This window comes from Rissa tridactyla, unplaced genomic scaffold, assembly GCF_028500815.1.
Source record: "Rissa tridactyla isolate bRisTri1 unplaced genomic scaffold, bRisTri1.patW.cur.20221130 scaffold_29, whole genome shotgun sequence".
NCBI classification, from domain to species: domain Eukaryota; kingdom Metazoa; phylum Chordata; class Aves; order Charadriiformes; family Laridae; genus Rissa; species Rissa tridactyla.
In genome coordinates this window covers 3,740,154-3,757,297 of record NW_026529507.1, presented here as the reverse complement: position 1 = coordinate 3,757,297, position 17,144 = coordinate 3,740,154, and the positions used below count along the sequence as shown (strand labels likewise).

Here is a 17,144-nt window from a genome sequence, read left to right as displayed (position 1 = left end):
TTGGCTCTTTCCCAGGAGTGTCCTGCTTGGCTGCACGCTGCCCTCCAGAAGGGCTCAGCTCTCCCGTGGCATCCCTGTGTCGTCTAGCAGCCCCACGGAGTAGACATGTCAGTGCCAAGGCCACGTAAATCCAGCTGGAGGGCTGAATGTAGGCAGCTGCAGTGAGCCCCCTGTGTCCCTGGCTGGGAGGGGAGAGCTGAGATCCTCCTCGGGTCCAGTGAGCTCAGGTGAGGGGCTGGGAGAACTGCGCTTGTAAATGGGACTCCTCTGCTCTCAGCAGTGTCCAGGTTCTTCTCAGGGGAATGTCTGCTTGGGATCATCCTCCAGCTCAAAGGGGCAGCAGCACAGGGCAGCTGAGAGCAATTCCGATGGACAAACTCGCTGTCCTCGCTCTGCACTGAGGGACAGTCCCCTTGGCTCGCAGGACCCACAAGGTTTCACTTGCAGCACAGCAGAAATGCCAGGGATTTCTGCCTTAAAAACACTCCTCAGGTGTGGTGGGGAAACTACAACAGAACAACACCAACAACAAGGTGCCCTGAGCTCTGCCCTGCAGTCGGGTGACAATGCTGAAAAGCCCTTTGATGCCAGGAGTGGATTTAATCTGAGATCACCCCGTGTTCCTTTTTACCCATGGCTGTAGGGCAGGACTGAATCCTGCAGAGATCTCAGCTCTCTGGTGGACTATCAGCCAGCACCAACCAGAGTGTACAAAAAGGACCTGCAAAAGGTCTTCCTGAAAGGCGAGAGCCAGTTTGGTGGGTTTCTAAGACCAATTGAATACTTTAGTTTGAGAGAAATCTTCCCTAACTTCTCACTGCTTTTCTTTCCATTCACAGGTCTCCAAGCCCAGGGGAAGAAAATGTCGAATGGCAGCTCCATCACCCAGTTCCTGCTCCTGGCATTTGCAGACACGCGGGAGCTGCAGCTCTTGCACTTCTGGACCTTCCTGGGCATCTACCTGGCTGCCCTCCTGGCCAACGCCCTCATCATCACCACCATTGCCTGTGACCACCGCCTCCACACCCCCATGTACTTCCTCCTCCTCAACCTCTCCCTCCTTGACCTGGGCTCCATCTCCACCACTCTCCCCAAATCCATGGCCAATTCCCTCTGGGACACCAGGGACATCTCCTATGCCGGATGTGCTGCACAGCTCTTGTTCTTCATCTTCTTTCTCACAGCAGAGTATTGTCTTCTCACCATTATGGCCTATGACCGCTACGTTGCCATCTGCAAACCCCTGCACTACGGGACCCTCCTGGGCAGCAGAGCTTGTGTCCACATGGCAGCAGCTGCCTGGGGCAGTGGGTTTCTCTATGCTCTCCTGCACACGGCCAATACATTTTCCCTGCCCCTCTGCCAGGGCAATGCCCTGGACCAGTTCTTCTGTGAAATCCCCCAGATCCTCAAGCTCTCCTGCTCACACTCCTACCTCAGGGAAGTTAGGCTTCTTGTGGTCAGTGCCTGTTTAACCTTCGGGTGCTTTGTTTTCATCGTGCTGTCCTACGTGCAGATCTTCAGGGCCGTTCTGAGGATCCCCTCTGAGCAGGGACGGCACAAAGCCTTTTCCACGTGCCTCCCTCACCTGGCCGTCGTCTCCCTGCTTGTCAGCACTGCCATGTTTGCCTACCTGAAGCCCCCCTCCATCTCCTCCCCAGTTCTCGACCTGGTGGTGGCTGTGCTGTACTCAGTGTTGCCTCCAGCACTGAACCCCCTCATCTACAGCATGAGGAACCAGGAGCTCAAGGAGGCCATTAGGTATCTGATTTCTTGGATTTTTTTCAAGAGGGAGAAATGTTCCACCTCTCTCCACAAATGACTCCCGCACTGTTTGATTCCATCTGCTTTTTTGTGTGTTTTGTTATTGGCTTTGTGTTTTTAATGATTACATTTCTCATCATTGCTGTTGATATTGTCATTTATGGTTTTTATGCTCCTACACAAAGGTTTCACTTGTGTCACTTCACCTGAGACATTTACGTCTTAGTTTCACCTGGTTCCCTTCTAAAAATGTATTTCACAGTGGCTCAGAGCTGGCCTCTTTCACAGAGTCTCTGTTAACAAAGCAAGATCTCCCTGGTGCAGTGCTTTAATGCTGGGGTCTTTCTCCAAACATGCCTGAGGAAATTCACCCCTGAAGGTCTTCTTCCTCCTCCATGTGTCCAGGAATAAAAAGCTGACTGTCCGTTTGTAACATTTTAGAGATATTGGACTGGATTTAGGAGTCACCAGTCGGTGTCTGGTGAGAGGTAAGATCGTGGGTTTAACTGAGGGACGTACCCCAGCCCTTCACACAGATGACATAAAGGCCACCCATCCTGTGGGAGGGGAATCTGGAGCTGTCTGGAGAGGCTGGTGTTTCTCCAGGGACAGCATGTTCCTGGGGTTGTGCTGGGATGGCAGAGGTCAGAAGGATGGGGTCTGGGGCCTCAAGCAGAGGCCATGTGCAGACCTCCTCTGGGCACTCTCCCGTTCCTCCCCACCTGTCTACAGCAGGAATTCCCACAGAGGGACAGACACGTCCAGGTGTGGCCACACCACGGCTCACTGAAAGGGCATGAAAAGTCAAGCTGTCTGGGTAGCCCTCTCCTCCTAATCCATCCCTGTGTGCAGCTGGCCTCGTTCATGGTCAGCATGTGCCACTGGCTCACGTGGTGTCCCTCATAATGCGTGGGCCCTTCTCCTCAAGGTCACTGCTCATCCTGTCACGTCCCACCTGGCACTGTAATACGGTGTTTTTCTTCCCCCTGATGCAGGACTGGCCACTTCTCTTTGTAAAACTTCAGCAGTTTCTTCTGGCTGAGTCCCAGAATTTCCCAAGGTCCCCCTGGACTGAAGATCCATTTTGTTCGTTCTTCATGTTTGCGTGCAGGCAGCTCACCATGGTTGTGGTGATGCATCAGCACAAGATAACAGCACGAGGAGTTGCAGGGCACTACAGGGAATTAAAGACATTCCTAATTTTGTACTGTCCAGCAGAGGAATTGTCACAACAGCTATGTTAGAAACATCTTTGTGCCCCGTAGAGAGGGCACAAAGCAAGCAAATGTAGGGCCTGTGGGGAAAGAGAAGCTGGGCTGTTTGTAGAGGAATCTATGACAATGGTTAAAGAAAAGAACTTGGGAAGGGGAAAGAGGAAAAAGGAAAACCAAAAGTTCAACTCAGGATATGATGAAAGCAGTTTGGAGATACCCGATGAGCAGCATTGAGTCAATGCCTTGAGTGGGACAAAAAACCCACAGCGGAGTGGACCAACATTATGTCTGCTTACTTCTGTGGTCATGGGCAACGTGAGCGCTCTCCCCCTCATCATGAAGGGAAGACCCGTGGTGGAAAGAAATGCACAGTCTCTCATCCTGGAAGGGACCTTGGGAAGACTCCAGACCAAGACAATCCACAGTCTGTGGAGAAAGGGCAATGAGGATGGGGCTGTTTGCATGCTAGTTAGCGTTAGTGTTTGATGTGTACCTCTATAGATACACAGACAGCACGGATCCCTCCAGGAGCTGGTCTCAGACCCTCCATCTCTCTAGAAGCTGGCCTCGGGATTCCCTCATCCCTCCAGTTCCCCCATGCACAGACAAGCACACACACACACAAACAAATGGCCCTCTCCAGCACAGAACCACGGAACCCTGGAGGCTGGAAGGCAGCCAGCTTCCACCTTCTCTGTGCTTCCTCTTCAGGCTTGATGTTACTCAGAGCTCTTTTCTCATGCATGCCAGCCTCCTGACACCTTGGCATGACTTCCTGCATGTTGGCATGGACCATTCTGGATGACGAAGAGGTGATCCTTGACCACCAAAAAGCTCTCTGCAGGACCCACCTGGCCACAGACATCCTCTGATCCAAGGTTATCAAAATCTACCTCCCTAACTGTTATGCCCATCAGTCTTTATCGTATGAAAAGGAATTGACTTTCTTAAGATATATATCTAGCTAGCTCCCATTGTGTACTGATTTATCATGCTTGCGTAAGTGAGTTAAAGGAGGTCAGCTCATCACAAGGAGCAGAAGAACAGCCCTGCCCTCAAAATAAGGACTTCTCAGAATCATTCAGCTGTCCATGAAGGATAAAAGATACCCCTGGAGAACCGAGATAATGCCAGTATCCTCGTCCCTCTTACACACCTTTGAAACTCTCCCAGTGTCCAGCATCACAGACAAGTAATTAGCAATAGACCAACTCCGGGGACGTCTGGATCAATAGACAAGCCGCGAGAAGGCTGATGGCTGATGGAGCTGCAGAGATATAGCTACTTTGTGCAGTTTTACTGTGATTAGGAATTGGTACTCCGTGTCTGTGTTAGTTAGTCATTAGTCAAATAATAAGGTACCTGAATGCTTGAATGGCATAAGAACCCTGTGTTTAACCGCATTTGAGGTACCCCAATTGAGCTCGGACACCTCATGCACATGACTAAATATTTACGCGTGCACCTCTGTACTTTGTGTCCTAGCCTCTCTGCTCGGTCAGCACGGGCCACTTGCAAATTTTCATAACACAAGTGACTGATTGCCACTGCAGTGGGACAAGGTCTCTCCCTTCTCCATGCAGTACATGTGAGGCAGTTTAGAACACAAGACACGTCACACCAGGGTCTCCACTCATGTGTTGCACTCTCAAAGTGCTGTGTTTTCTCTTGCCCAACATTTACTCGCCCTCTTCATAATACAGTCAAGGAACAGGCAAAAAAATCTCGTGGGGGACCTGTCAGCAGCACCTTGTCATTCATGGAGATCACCTTCACCTTTGTCAAAGGCCCTTGAGGGCTGCAGAGACACCACTGACAAAAACCCTCTTTCTTGCCAGGGCCGCCCTTCCCAGCCCTGTTTCTCTCTGTTCTTGCAGACAGCAGGCTTTGCTCACCATCAACATCCAATTTCAGCTTTAAGCTTCCAGGTGCCGTCCACTTGACCGTGTCTCTGCCGTGAAGCAAAGCCTTTGCACACAGAAGGTCTTCAATGCTTGGTACCAGGTTTCCTTTAAGAGACGTCCGAGCTTGGCCTGGAGCTACACCTGAGGTGCCACAGCCCAGATGTGCACCAAAACTCTCAGCCAGGGGAAGAGACAAGTTGAGAGAGAGCCTGTGCTTTTTGACTTTGACAGAGGAACTGCCAAGGCGTGGTGGGACAAGGCACACAGCTTGGGGTGCTGCAATGGATGGCTACAGGCTTTTCAGGAGAGACAGGCTGGAAGGATCAGGAGTGGGGTTTCCTGAAAGTGAAGCCGTTAACTGGATGTATGGCGCAACTCCTTGGGGCAGGTGAAGAGTTTGGTGAGCCTTTGTGGGGGAGGGTGAGAGGAGAGGCCAGTAGAAGTGTCCTGTCATGGTGGGAGATAAGGAACCCACAGTCAGGATGAGGAAGAGGGTATAGTCTTTCTGAAGGATCCCAGGGAAGCGTCTGGCTGTACGAGCCTGGGTCTCGCTGGGGACTGCCATGATACTGGCAGCTTCTGAAAGAGGAGCACAGCAGCACGTACAGTCCAGGTGGTTTCTGGAGTGTCTTAGGACAACGTCTTAGCACAGCTGCCAGATGGGCCAACAAAAATAATGCCAACCTTGATGTGATACCTGCAATGCAGGAAGAGCTGGTCAGAGACGTGAAGATTGGCTGTCGTGACCCTGAAGTAGTGGGGTCCCAGCACTCCAGGGCAGTGAGGAAGCAGAACAGAAGACTGCAGACGCTGGACCTCAGAGGTCCTTTTGCCTTTGGCCTACACTGAGGAGTTTTCGTGGGGATCCAATGGTCAGGAGCACTGAAGGTGGCGCAAAGCTCTGTACAGCTGGTCTTCAAGGACAGCATCCTCCAAGGAGAACATTGGCCTGTATCAAAACTCAGTTTGAAACCTGAAAGTAAATTCAGGGGAATCATAACGAGATTTCCAACTTCAGGAATTCTTACAGAAGAAAACAAAGATATTAGTTGGACACTGCTGTATTGAGTTAGAGTAGGGAGAGAGAGTTCCGAGATACTCTATGCCTTTTTTGCCTCAGACTTCCCCAGCAAGGTCTCTCAGGGCTTTGTGCCTCGAGGCAAGACTCTGGACAAGAACAGCCAATGGCGGATAGGAATGAAATCAGGATCTACTGGAGCAAACTCAACCACTACCAGTACATGGGAATGGACGGGTTACATCCAGAGGTGCTGGAAAGTAAGAGAATGTCACAGTGAGGCCACTCTCCATCATCTTGGAAAGGTCCTGGAGGCTGGCGGGACTCCCTGACATCTGGCCAAAAGTAAATGCTGCATGCATCTTTCAAAAGGGTCCAGAGAAGGAGGTGGGGAGCTAAAGGCTGCTTAGCTTCCCTTTAGATGAGGAACATGTCCCAAAGCATGTTCTCTCGCACTGCATTTCTGGGTGCCTGAAGGAGACGGTGCCTGGATGAACTCAGGGAACATGTACACCGGTTACGGTTTGGCACTTGGAGGACCATGGTGTTATGCCATTGTATGCCCCATAAAGATTTGGCCATCTCAAAAAAAGGGACGATAGGAAGGAAGTGCTAGCAGGTGGGACCATTGCTTGACTGCAAAGAGATAAAGGCAGGATCTATCCAACGTATCCAACCTTCATTGATCCCAGCCTCTTTTAGATAGAAGATATAGATGTGAAATATATTAAAATAAACTTGTCCTCGGAACACAGTCTGGGATCTGTGCTTGACAGGAAAATGTGTTTTCTATTGGTCTAAGGTCATCCAGAATGGAAAGTGAACTTCAGGGCAGGGAATGGGGACTTGACATACAGCTGAGGAATGTCTTCTCTGTATTGAACTCTGCCTGCCTTTGATTTCCTTTGTTGGCAATTAGGAAACACCGTTCTGTGTCAGCTCGTTTTCAAGGTAAAGCAGGTGGGAACCGGTGCCAAGGAGTGGAAACACGCAGCTACGGACTGGAGTGGAGAAAGCTCAGGTTTGAACAGGCTGCTGTCAGTCCTGGTTGCCAGGTGAGAGACATGGTGAGATTGAGACAAAGCCTGTCCATGGAGTGTTTGCAATAAAGGGTCTTGCCTTAAAGGGTCTTGAGGCTCCATTAGCAGAAATTCGGGGTCAATATGAACTGGAGATTGCTGGCATCATTTCATGTGTAAGAAGAAAAAATAAAGAACAAAATAAGAAGGAAGCAATCCTTTCTTATGGTTGTTTAGTATTGAAATGTATTCATCTGAGAACTCTCTAATTAAGCACAGAAGAACTGAGGAATCCAGGAAGTCTATGCACAGAGACTTGGCTGGTTATGGCATTTTGTATGGAAATGAGTCCTCTCTGGCCAAGATCCTGTAGACCCTCAAACACTGGGCAAGCCTCTAGAGAAGTAAAACTCAGCAGCAAACCCCAAGATGGTGAGGGTGTTACCAGGCCCCACTGATGCCCATCACTGGAGACACCATGGAGGGAACGACCGGACAAGATTCCTGTCCCTGGGGACCGGTGAAGCAGAAAGTCAGAAGCACTGGTTATAGGTGGAAAATCAAATGTGGAGGTGGCTCTGAAAACCTTTGATGCATTTCATCAATGGAGATAGCTACGCCCTGTCCCCTGTCCCTTGGGGATTTGCCAGAGCCTGTGAGATTCCAACAGTTCACCCACCTTCTTCCAAAGCCCTGATAATGTTCCCCTCGCACAGAAGATGCCTTAGCCCCCCGACTTGCTTGAACCTTCTGGTGGAAGTTCCAATATGAACTGGTGCCAAAGGCAGCCAAGTGGTGTGCTACATCTGACATTGCCAATGCATTCTTCTTTTTCAATCCCTTTGGCAGCAGGGTGCAGGCCACAGTTTGCTTTCACGTGGTGTCCAATGCACCTGGAATGCCCCCAGTGACAGGACAAGAGGTACTTGAACATAAGAAGTTCCATCCAAACATGAGGAGGAACTTCTTGACTTTGAGGGTGGCAGAGCACTGGAACAGGCTGCCCAGAGACGTGGTGGACTCTCCTTCTCTGGAGACTTTCAAAACCCGCCTGGACGCATTCCTGTGCAACGTGCTCTAGATGAACCTGCTCTGGCAGGGGGGTTGAACTACGTGATCTCCAGAGGTCCCTTCCAACCCCTACCATTCTGTGATTCTGTAATCGACTATCCTACAGTTTGCCATGGACTAATCCAAACTGCACTGGAAGAGCCTGATAGCCCTGAACATGTACAATACATCCATGATCTCATCATGTGGGGCAACAAAGCAGAAGTGTTTGAAAAGGGGAAAAGAGCAATTCAGATTCTTCTGAAAGCTGGTTTTGCCATAAAAGAAGCAAGGTCAAGGGACTTGCAGAGAAGATTCAGTTCTTGGGAATAAAATGGCAGGATGGATGCCATCATGTCCCTATGGATGCAGTCAACAAGATTGCAACCATGTCTCCACCAGCTAAGAAGAAGGAAGCACAAGCTTTCTTAGGCCTTGTGGGATGCTGGAGAATGCATATTCCAGGTTGTAATCAGCTTGTGAGCCCTCTCTATGGAGTAACCTGAAAGAAGATCTATTCTGAGTGTGGCCTTGAGCAACAGCAACCCTTTGAGCAGATCAAACAGGAGATAGCTCGTGTGGTAGCTCTTGGGTCTGTCCAGACAGGACCAGCTGTGCGTAATGGTCTCTACAGTGCAGCTGGGGCACGTGGTCTCACCTGGAGCCTCTGGCAGAAATCATCGGGAGAAACCTGAGGTCAACCTCTAGGCTTTGGAGATGAGGGTATTGAGGATCGGAAGCCCTCAGCACCCCAACCGAAAAAGAGATCCTGACAGCGTATGAGGGGGTTTGAGCCACTTCAGAAGTTGTTGATGGGCAAGCACGGCTCCTCCTGGCACAGCAGTTGCCTGTGCTACACTGGATATCCCCTCCACACATCACGCGACTGACGCTACATGGACTAAGCGGGTAGTGCTGATCACACAGTGAGCTCGACCAGGAAAACCAAACCTCCAGGAATCCTTGAAGAGATTACGGACTGTCCAGAGGGCATAGATTTTGGAGCATCTCATGAGGAGGTGGCTCCTGCCCAGGTGGCACCCTCATACAATGAGTTGTCATCTACTGATGAAAGGTGTTATGCTCCGTTCACTGAAGATCCTGTCGTGTTGTAGGAAACCATCGGAAGCTGTGGTGTGGAGTCCCACACAAAAAGTTGCTGAAGCCACGGAAGGAGAAAGGGTGTGAAGGCAGTTTGCAGAAGTGAAAGCCATCCAACTGGCCCTAGAGACTGCTGAACAAGAAGAGTGGCCAGTACTGTCTACTCTGGGGGTGACCAGAGCAAAATCAGGGGCAGAGGGGAGGGCATCAAGACTGCCTTGCAACCGTCAGCTCCAGGTGAGCTTTGCCTTTCCTAAAAACATTCTTGTGCAACACAGACAATAAATGCCAAGTACTTTTCTGTAACCCGTCCTTACTTTCACCTCCTGGACACCTGCTTTGTGGCCCATACCAGTGCCCTCTCCATACCCAGCCCCAGCCCCACGCTCGGTCCCACTGTGCAGGAGCCCCGTGGGATGCATCGGTTCAGGGGTGGGGAGAGATCACCAGGGCAAAATGCCCTGAGAGCCCTCAGTGCTCAGTCCATGTCTGCCCTCCTGCACTGACAGCACCCTCAGTGCCTGACCGCTTCCCAGCCCCAGCCGTGTCCCACACGGAGGGTCGCAGACAGTCCTGCTGTGGGGTCAACCAAGGTCTGGGCAAGTAGAGAGACTGGGCACGGTGGGGTGTTCCCCCGACAAAGGCGCTGAGACCAGCAAACCTCACCCATTACCTGGGGCGAGTGGCAGGTGCTGGCAATGGCCTATGGGACATGCTGGGGTGATGAATGTCCCGGACACCTTCCTGGTCTGTTCATGCCACCAAGGGCACACAGCAGCCTCCTTTCTCCTGCACCTATGTGCCTCCGCTCCCTTCATGGACACCTGGCTCTGCACTGCACACCCACGGGAGCGTGTCCTCACCCTGCATAGTCACACCGCCCAGCTAATGCTCTTTGGTTTTTTTCTCTCCTGGTCACTTTGCAGTCCAGGCCAGCTCTCCTCACCTCCCTCGCCCTCACCCAGCTGAACCCAGACCAGCAGAGCAGCCCATTCTGGGCTGGCCCCATGGCAGAGCCCACCACAGGGTGAAGCAACACTTGGGGAGCTCACCCCACAGCCCCTCTACAGGGCTCAGCAGCTGCTGGGGGGCAGAGAGGGGTCTCTGTTTCCCCATGAGCCCCTGGGCTGGAGGCTGAACACAGCAGGAGGAAAAGGAGGTTAGTGAAACTTCGTGATCCCTGGTCTCAAGTCCAGGAGATCCCCACCACAGACTGCCTGAGCTCCCCCAGTTCCAGCCCCTCTCCCCAGGCCAGATCAAGCACCCTGGCCCAGCGACAGAGCAGCCTGCCCCAGGCGTGTGCCTGCAGAAAGAGTTTCTCTTTCTCACGGATTCCTCCCTGCAGGCAAACAAATGCTCCCTTGCTCTTCTCCAGAGACACCCCTTCTCCCCAGAGAGCCTTTCCCCAGGTGAGTGTGTCTCTGCTGGCCTGGCTGGCCGTTCATGGTTGCCTCCTCATGCGCCCTGCAGGGCCCCGAGCTGGCGGTGCTGCTCTGTAGAAGGAGGGGGCTGCGGTGCCCTGTGGCCATGGAAAGACCCTGCACTGGCCGGGCTGGTCATAGTGCCGAGCAGCCCCAGCCGTACGATGTTCACGCTTGCTGAGCCCTTCTGCATCTTCCTTCATGGCTCAATAGCCAAGGATGGGGCTGGGCAGGATTCAACCCAACCAACTCGAAATTTCTAACCCAAAAAATCCAACTCAAAAAACCCCAAATCCAACCCAAAATCTAACTGAAAAAAACCCCAAATCCACCCCAAAAAATCCAAGCCCAAAAAATCCAAGCCAAAAAAGGTAAAGCCCAAAAATTCCAAAATCCAAGCCAAAATCCAACCATTAAAAAAAACCCCACTCCAAACCCAACCGACCCAAAATCCCAGGGCTCAAGGCCAGCTTGGACGGCGTTGGGGGAACCTGATCTGCTTGAAGATGTCCCTGCCGATGGCAGCCCCACCACTGCGGGCAGCACATCAGCGGTTGCCATGCCACCACCGCCAGACACTCAGTGCTGGCCCTGCCACCGTCACGTCACAATGGCTGCCTGACACGCCTGCACAGAGGTGAAAATACAAGGCAAAGAATCCAACCCTAAAAAATCGACCTGACCAACCCACAATCAAACCCAAAATCCAACTCATTAAACCCAAAATCCATCCCCAAAAAAACCCAACCCCAAAAACCCAACCCCCAAAAACCAACCACAAAAATACCGGTCCAAAAATCCAACCCCAAAAATCCAGTCCAAGAAACTCAAAATCCATCCAAAATCCAAATCAAAAAACCCCAAATCCAACCCAGAATCCAACCCAACCGACCCAGAAGAGGCTGTGTCCAGACCTTCTCGCTCTCTACAACTCCCTGAAAGGAGGGTGTAGAGAGGTGGGGGTCGGTCTCTTCTCCCAAGAAACAAGCAACAGGAGAAGAGGAAACGGCCGCCAGTTGCCCCAGCAGAGGTTTAGACTGGATATTAGGAACAATCTTTCCCCTGAAAGGTTTTTCAAGCATTGGAACAGGCTGCACAGGGAAGTGGCTGAGGCACCATCCCTGGAGGTAATTAAAAGACGGGTAGACAGAGTGCTGAGAGACCTTTGGTTTAATGATGGTTTTTCTTAGAGTTAGGCTGATGGTTGGACTAGATGATCTGAAAGGTCCCTTCCAAGCTAGGGCAATTCTATGATTCTATGATTCTCCCTCAAGTGTGCCCCGGGGCCCGGCTCAATGCTGCTGGATGAGCCAGAAGGGCACATTGCCCCAGCACCTGGACACACAGACGCCTGCTGCAGGCAGGGCCCCGGCCGCGCATTGGCACGGTGCCAGAAACCAACCCAGAAAACTGGCAAGTCCTCCTTTTTGTCTCTGTGCCAGGGAGCCAGGAGCTCCCCTCTCCTCCCCTGCGCTGCCACGTTGAAGGGCTGCAGCGCCCACTGTAGAGCAGCTGGCCACAAGGGGGAAGGACAGGGGGACTCTGTCAAAGAGGAGAGCTTTTCTACCCCTTTCCACTTCCTTTACCTTTTCCCCCAGCTTTGTCCTGCAGAAGACAGGCTTGGAGCCAGACAGCACGGGGACCTTGACCCCGAGCGGGAGGTCCAGCAACGCTGTAGGTCCTTCTGCCAGTGGCTGTCTCCTGCTCCCGAGCTAGAAAGAGACACACACTCAGGGGCGCTCAGGCACTATCTCCATAAGCCTCCTGCACGGCACTTGCTAGAAAGGCTCTCGCAAGACTCCCACCAGGGGCAGCGCCAAGAGCAAGCCCCGTCAAAAGCTGCTCTCTGCTTCCTCGCCCCCGGCCCCACAACTCCCATCCTCTCCTCAACCCACATCCGCCTCCTGTCGCAGCAACCCCTGCCACCTGCTTAGCCGTGAGCCATGCTGGGCAGAGAGGCACGACTCCCCACAACTGTGCCCAGCACCACCACCTTTCCATCCCTCCCAGCTCCCCACACACGCCCCGAGGCCCCAGAGCAGCCCCACGTGTCCCCGGCTCCCGGGCTGAGCCCTCTCCATCGGCCCGTTGCTCACCTCTCCCCTCCTCCCCGCTGTGCTCAGCAGTGTGTCCACCTTTGGGACGCCAGCAGTGAGACGGTGCTCCATGGCTCCTTGCAAGAGCTCTCCTGGAGCTGTGACCCTGCGCTGCCACCTCTCGCTCCAGAGGCACCCAGCTGCGGCCACCACAGCCAGTCTCCCAGCAAGCGGCTCTAGAGAGCAGACGCACATTGTTGCATTGTCACGTTGCCACGACACCGCACTGCACATCGTCATGTTGCCACGCCGCTGCCCGGCTGCTGCCCAGCCACCCCGGGGCCCACCTGGAGGCCCATCTGGACACGCATGTGGGCCACTCGCTCTCGCTTTGGACAGTCAAGATGTGGCTTGGACTCTAAAAATGACTGCCTGGATGCTAAAAATGCTGTTTGAGAGCTTGACAATGAGTCTTTGAATCTTAAAAAGGGCTTTGGAACTTGTAAATGAGGGTTTGTACCCTAAAAATAAAGCTTTGGGATCAAACCCATGATAATTTGGTGCCTAAAAGAGGGGTTTAGACCATAAAAATTAGGGTTTTGACATTCAAGATGCACCTTGGACCCTAAAACTGACTGGCTTAATCTTAAAAATGCCTCTTTGGAGCCTGAAAAAGGGCTTAGGAAACTAAAAGTGCGTTTTTGTACTCTTGAAAGGAGACATTACACACCACAACTGAGCCTTGGGGTCCTCCCCAGCCCCCAGTGGGGTCGACAGTGTCCCCTGGTCTCACTGTGACACGGAGGTGGACAAAACTGATGCTGCCATGGAACCAGCCCAGCAGGCGGCCGCTGTCCCCACAGCCCTGGGCATAGGGCACCTGTGGGGACAGGGAGGGGGACAAGAGACCTGGAGGGACAGAGACAGGGCTGGGGACAGTGGTGTGGCCAGGACACCTGTGGGGACAGCGATGGGGACATGGCACCTACAGGGATGACACTGGGGTCAGGGATAGGGTCAGCTGCAGGTTGTACACCTGCCCCTCCTCTGCGCTCCCACACGGGGAAGTCAGGGGGCTGAATCTGGCACGTGTGTCCCCCTCCCCGCAGCGTCCCCACACCCCAAGGTGCTCTCCCCATCTCCTCAGTGTCCCCCCCAAACCTGTGAGCAGCAGAAGGCTCCACGTCACCTCCGTGCTGGTGACGACCGCCTGTCTGACGCGGATGGAGGAGGGGAAGCTGATGCAGAAGATGTGCTGGACGTCGGCTGGGTCGAACACCTCCAGGGTGTCGCTCTGCTTCTGCTCCGTCAGCATGCAGGCGTGGGGGGGCTCCCCACGGGGACCCACTGTCACTGTGGGGAGGAGGGGACGGTCACCCAGCATGGCGGTGGCAGGGGGGGAAGGGGGAGTGAGAGGTCGGCATACATCCCTGACGCCGTGGGAGAGGGCCTGGCAGGAGCAGGCGTGACGGCCAGAGTCACGGAGCAAGAGGTGGGTCCTGCTGTAACCCAGGAGGAAGAGGTGCTGCTGGGCAAGCGCCAGCTTGTGGTAGCCATGAGAGGGGGGAGACAGGATGGAGGCCATCAGTGCTCGCTGCCAGCCGCGGCCCAGGCTCTGCAGGTACGGCCCCTTGATGTCTGGAGCGGGGGGACGCCGGGACGTTGTTACTGGCTGTGGGACAAAGGGCCACCACCCCCACGCCCCCATGGCAACGGCCGACTCCCAGTTGAGGATGGCGGCCCTCTTGCAGGGCCAGGCACTGGCGGGGGAGAGGGGTGCGGAGGGGAGGCAGCGGCATGTCGGGTCCAGGCTCAGCAGGTCAGGCAGCGTCAGGAAGGAGATGATGTGCAGTAGCTGTGGGGAGAGGGGGGCGGAGAGCATCAACTCTGGGCACCCCCGGCTTTGAGGGGGAGGCCCCAGCACCACCATCTCCCCCTGCTCAACGCACCATCTCGGGGACGTGTCCCCCCCTCCTCACAAGCCTTCAGGCTGCCACAGGGTCAGTTGGACTGGCGGGAGGGGAGTGGGTGAGGTGATGGCGGGCGGCCCCACAGCCAGCATCCCCATCCCCCATCCCGGCCCAGCCCACCGCCCTCCTCCTGGGTGCTCAGGCTGCACAGCAGCAGCACCCGCCCTTCCCCTGAGGTGATGCTGCCTCCGATTGGTCCCCTCGGCTGTCACTCTGCCCTGGGTTGGGGCCTGCCCTGCCTGGAGGCGGCTCCTGATTGGCTCCCAGGTGCTCAGGCTGCCCAGGCGCAGGTCACCTGAGGTGGTGCACTCTCTGATTGGCTGTCTGGGCTGTCACTCTGCCCAGGATCTTTTCTTTCATTGGCTCTACTTCTGCCTTGCTCCTCCCATCAACTGATGGGTCAGATGCTTATCAATCATCTGTGTGCTGCTCGAACTCCAGCTGTGATTGGTGGAGCCCACGTGCCCCGCCCCCTCATGGTGCCAAGGGTTGTTTTTGACTTCCGCCACCTTCCCTGCACGCCTTGAAGATTGATTGGTTGTTTACACATCAATCTTGTGCCTTGCTCCCGCCTCCTCAAAGGCGATTGGCTCTTTGGGGCAGATAGGCGGGACAGAGAGGGGAGGGTGGACGTTGCCAGGCGACAAGCTGCTCCTTTGGGTTCAGACCCTCAGGTTGGAACTGTGGGCCCTGAAGAAATGTTCTGTGTCGGAAAAGATGGTTTTGAGTCCCAAAACTGAGTCCCAAAATGGAGGCTTTGAACCCTGAAATCAGGTTTTGTGCCCTCAAATGACGTTTTTCTACCAAAACCTGAGGCTTTACACCCTAAAAATGGGGCTTGGGAGGCTCAAAATGAGGTTTTCGGCCTTCCAAATTGTGGACTGAATCCTAAAAAGGGAGCTTTCCTCCCTGAAAATGAGGTATTGGAAGCTAAAAATGAGGATTTGGTCCTGGAAATGAAATTTGGATTCTGAAAATGAGGCTTTGGCCCTCCAAAATCAGACTTTGAGCCTTAAAAATGGTGCTCTCGGCCCTTCATATGAGTCATTGGACCTAAAAGTGGGGCTTGGAAAGTATAAATGAGGTCTTGGACCCTAAAAGTGAGGATTTGGACCCAAAGAAGGAGCCTTTCAGGCCTAGAATGAAGGTGTTGGACTCTAAAAATGAGGCTTTTGAGCCTAAAAAATGTGGCTTTGATCTTTAAAGGAGGGTTTTGGCCCATAAAGATGAGGGTTTAGACACTTACAGTGCAACCTGGACCCTAAAAACGACTGGCTGGATCGTCAAGACCATGCTTTGGAGCCTGAAAATGAGGCTTTGGACACTTAAGATGCAGCTTTGGACTCTGAAAAGGAGCTTTTGCAAACTGAAACGGAGCCTTTGGACCATGAAAATGGTGCTTTAGAGCCTACCATGAGGCTTTGGAAGCCCAAACTAAGACTTTGGAAAATAAAAATGAGGCTTTGGACACTGTAACTGTAACTATGGACCGTACAGCAAGGCTGCATGCCTGAGAAAATGAGGGTTTACACCCTGAAAATGAAACTGGTGGCTCTAAAAAAAGCTATGGTCATTAAAGATGGGTTGTGACCCTCAAAATGAGGGTTTTGACCCTATACCAAGGGCTCGGGGTGGGCATCGAGAGGCAGCCAGAGGGCTCTGGGCTGCAGCAAAGGGCACATCTAGAGCCCAGGGCCGCACCAAGGGGCAAGCAGAGGGCCTTAGGAAGCACGCAAAGAGAAATGGAGGTCCTTGGGAGGCAGCCAAAGGCCATTTGGTGGCCCCTCAGCTGCCCCGAAAGGCCCACACACTGGTCCCGGGGGGACAGGGGAAGGAAACAGGCCTTGAGAAGACAAGAGGAGGGGTCCCGTGGCAAAGACAACAAGCTGAAGCCCATCCATTGGCAGGACACCAAAAGGCCCAGCGAGGGCCCTGGGTGGGAACCCAAAGGCCCATCAGGGCTCTTGAGGGGACCAGAGGATAAAGGCACAGAAGAAGGCGCAGCCTTCAGCAGCACCTGCAGATGGGACTCGCCTACGGCATGAGTAGAGCTTTGCAGGGCTGGACCAGCCCCTCAGAGAGCCCAGCCGCAAAGCTTCCTACACAGGGCTAAAACCTTGGCTGCTTTTCTCTTCCCTACTTCACATTCCCTGTAAAACTGGGTCTTAGCCTGACCAGGGCTGTAGGAGGGAGGAAGACGAGGGAAAACGTTGCAGGGAAAATGCCCAGACACGGTGTGGCCTGGCGTGACTCCTGTAGGTACAGGCAAGCCCTTGGGAGCGTCCTGGTTTGAGGTAAAGCAGAACCAATTTTGTGTTCAGTAATTTTACTCTGCAGCTAAGCCTCTTCTAACCAACTGAACTCTCTGACATTAACAGCGTATTGTCCAGACGCTGTTCGCTCCCAGAGTGATAAGACCTGGTTGTTTCTAATTTATGCCAAGGAACGGTGTGCAGAGAGGCTCCTGCTCATCCTTATTGCTGTCACAGCCAAGCTCAGGTCACTGTGTTATTGCCCCGTTGGAGGGGGGGAAGCGGAGAAGCGTAGAGGGGCGGCACCTGCGGGGAGGAGGGGACAGGACGGGGGATCCCAAACTGACCCACGGGGTATTCCATCCCACCTGCCCCACGCTCAGTATAAAAGCTGA

The 17,144-nt window shown here is 53.5% G+C and overlaps 1 protein-coding gene across 1 annotated transcript in view; it reads left to right on the top strand.

Annotated features, from left to right (window-relative positions):
- Window positions 1–1,243: 1,243 nt before the first annotated feature.
- Window positions 1,244–17,144, top strand: part of LOC128903287 (olfactory receptor 14J1-like) — a gene marked incomplete at its 5' end in the record, with an annotated part of 28,680 nt that continues 12,779 nt past the window's right edge. Inside the window, one exon of the mRNA XM_054187303.1 lies at window positions 1,244–1,705. Within this exon, the coding sequence (XP_054043278.1) occupies window positions 1,244–1,705 (462 nt within the window). The remainder of the gene's footprint in view (window positions 1,706–17,144) is intronic.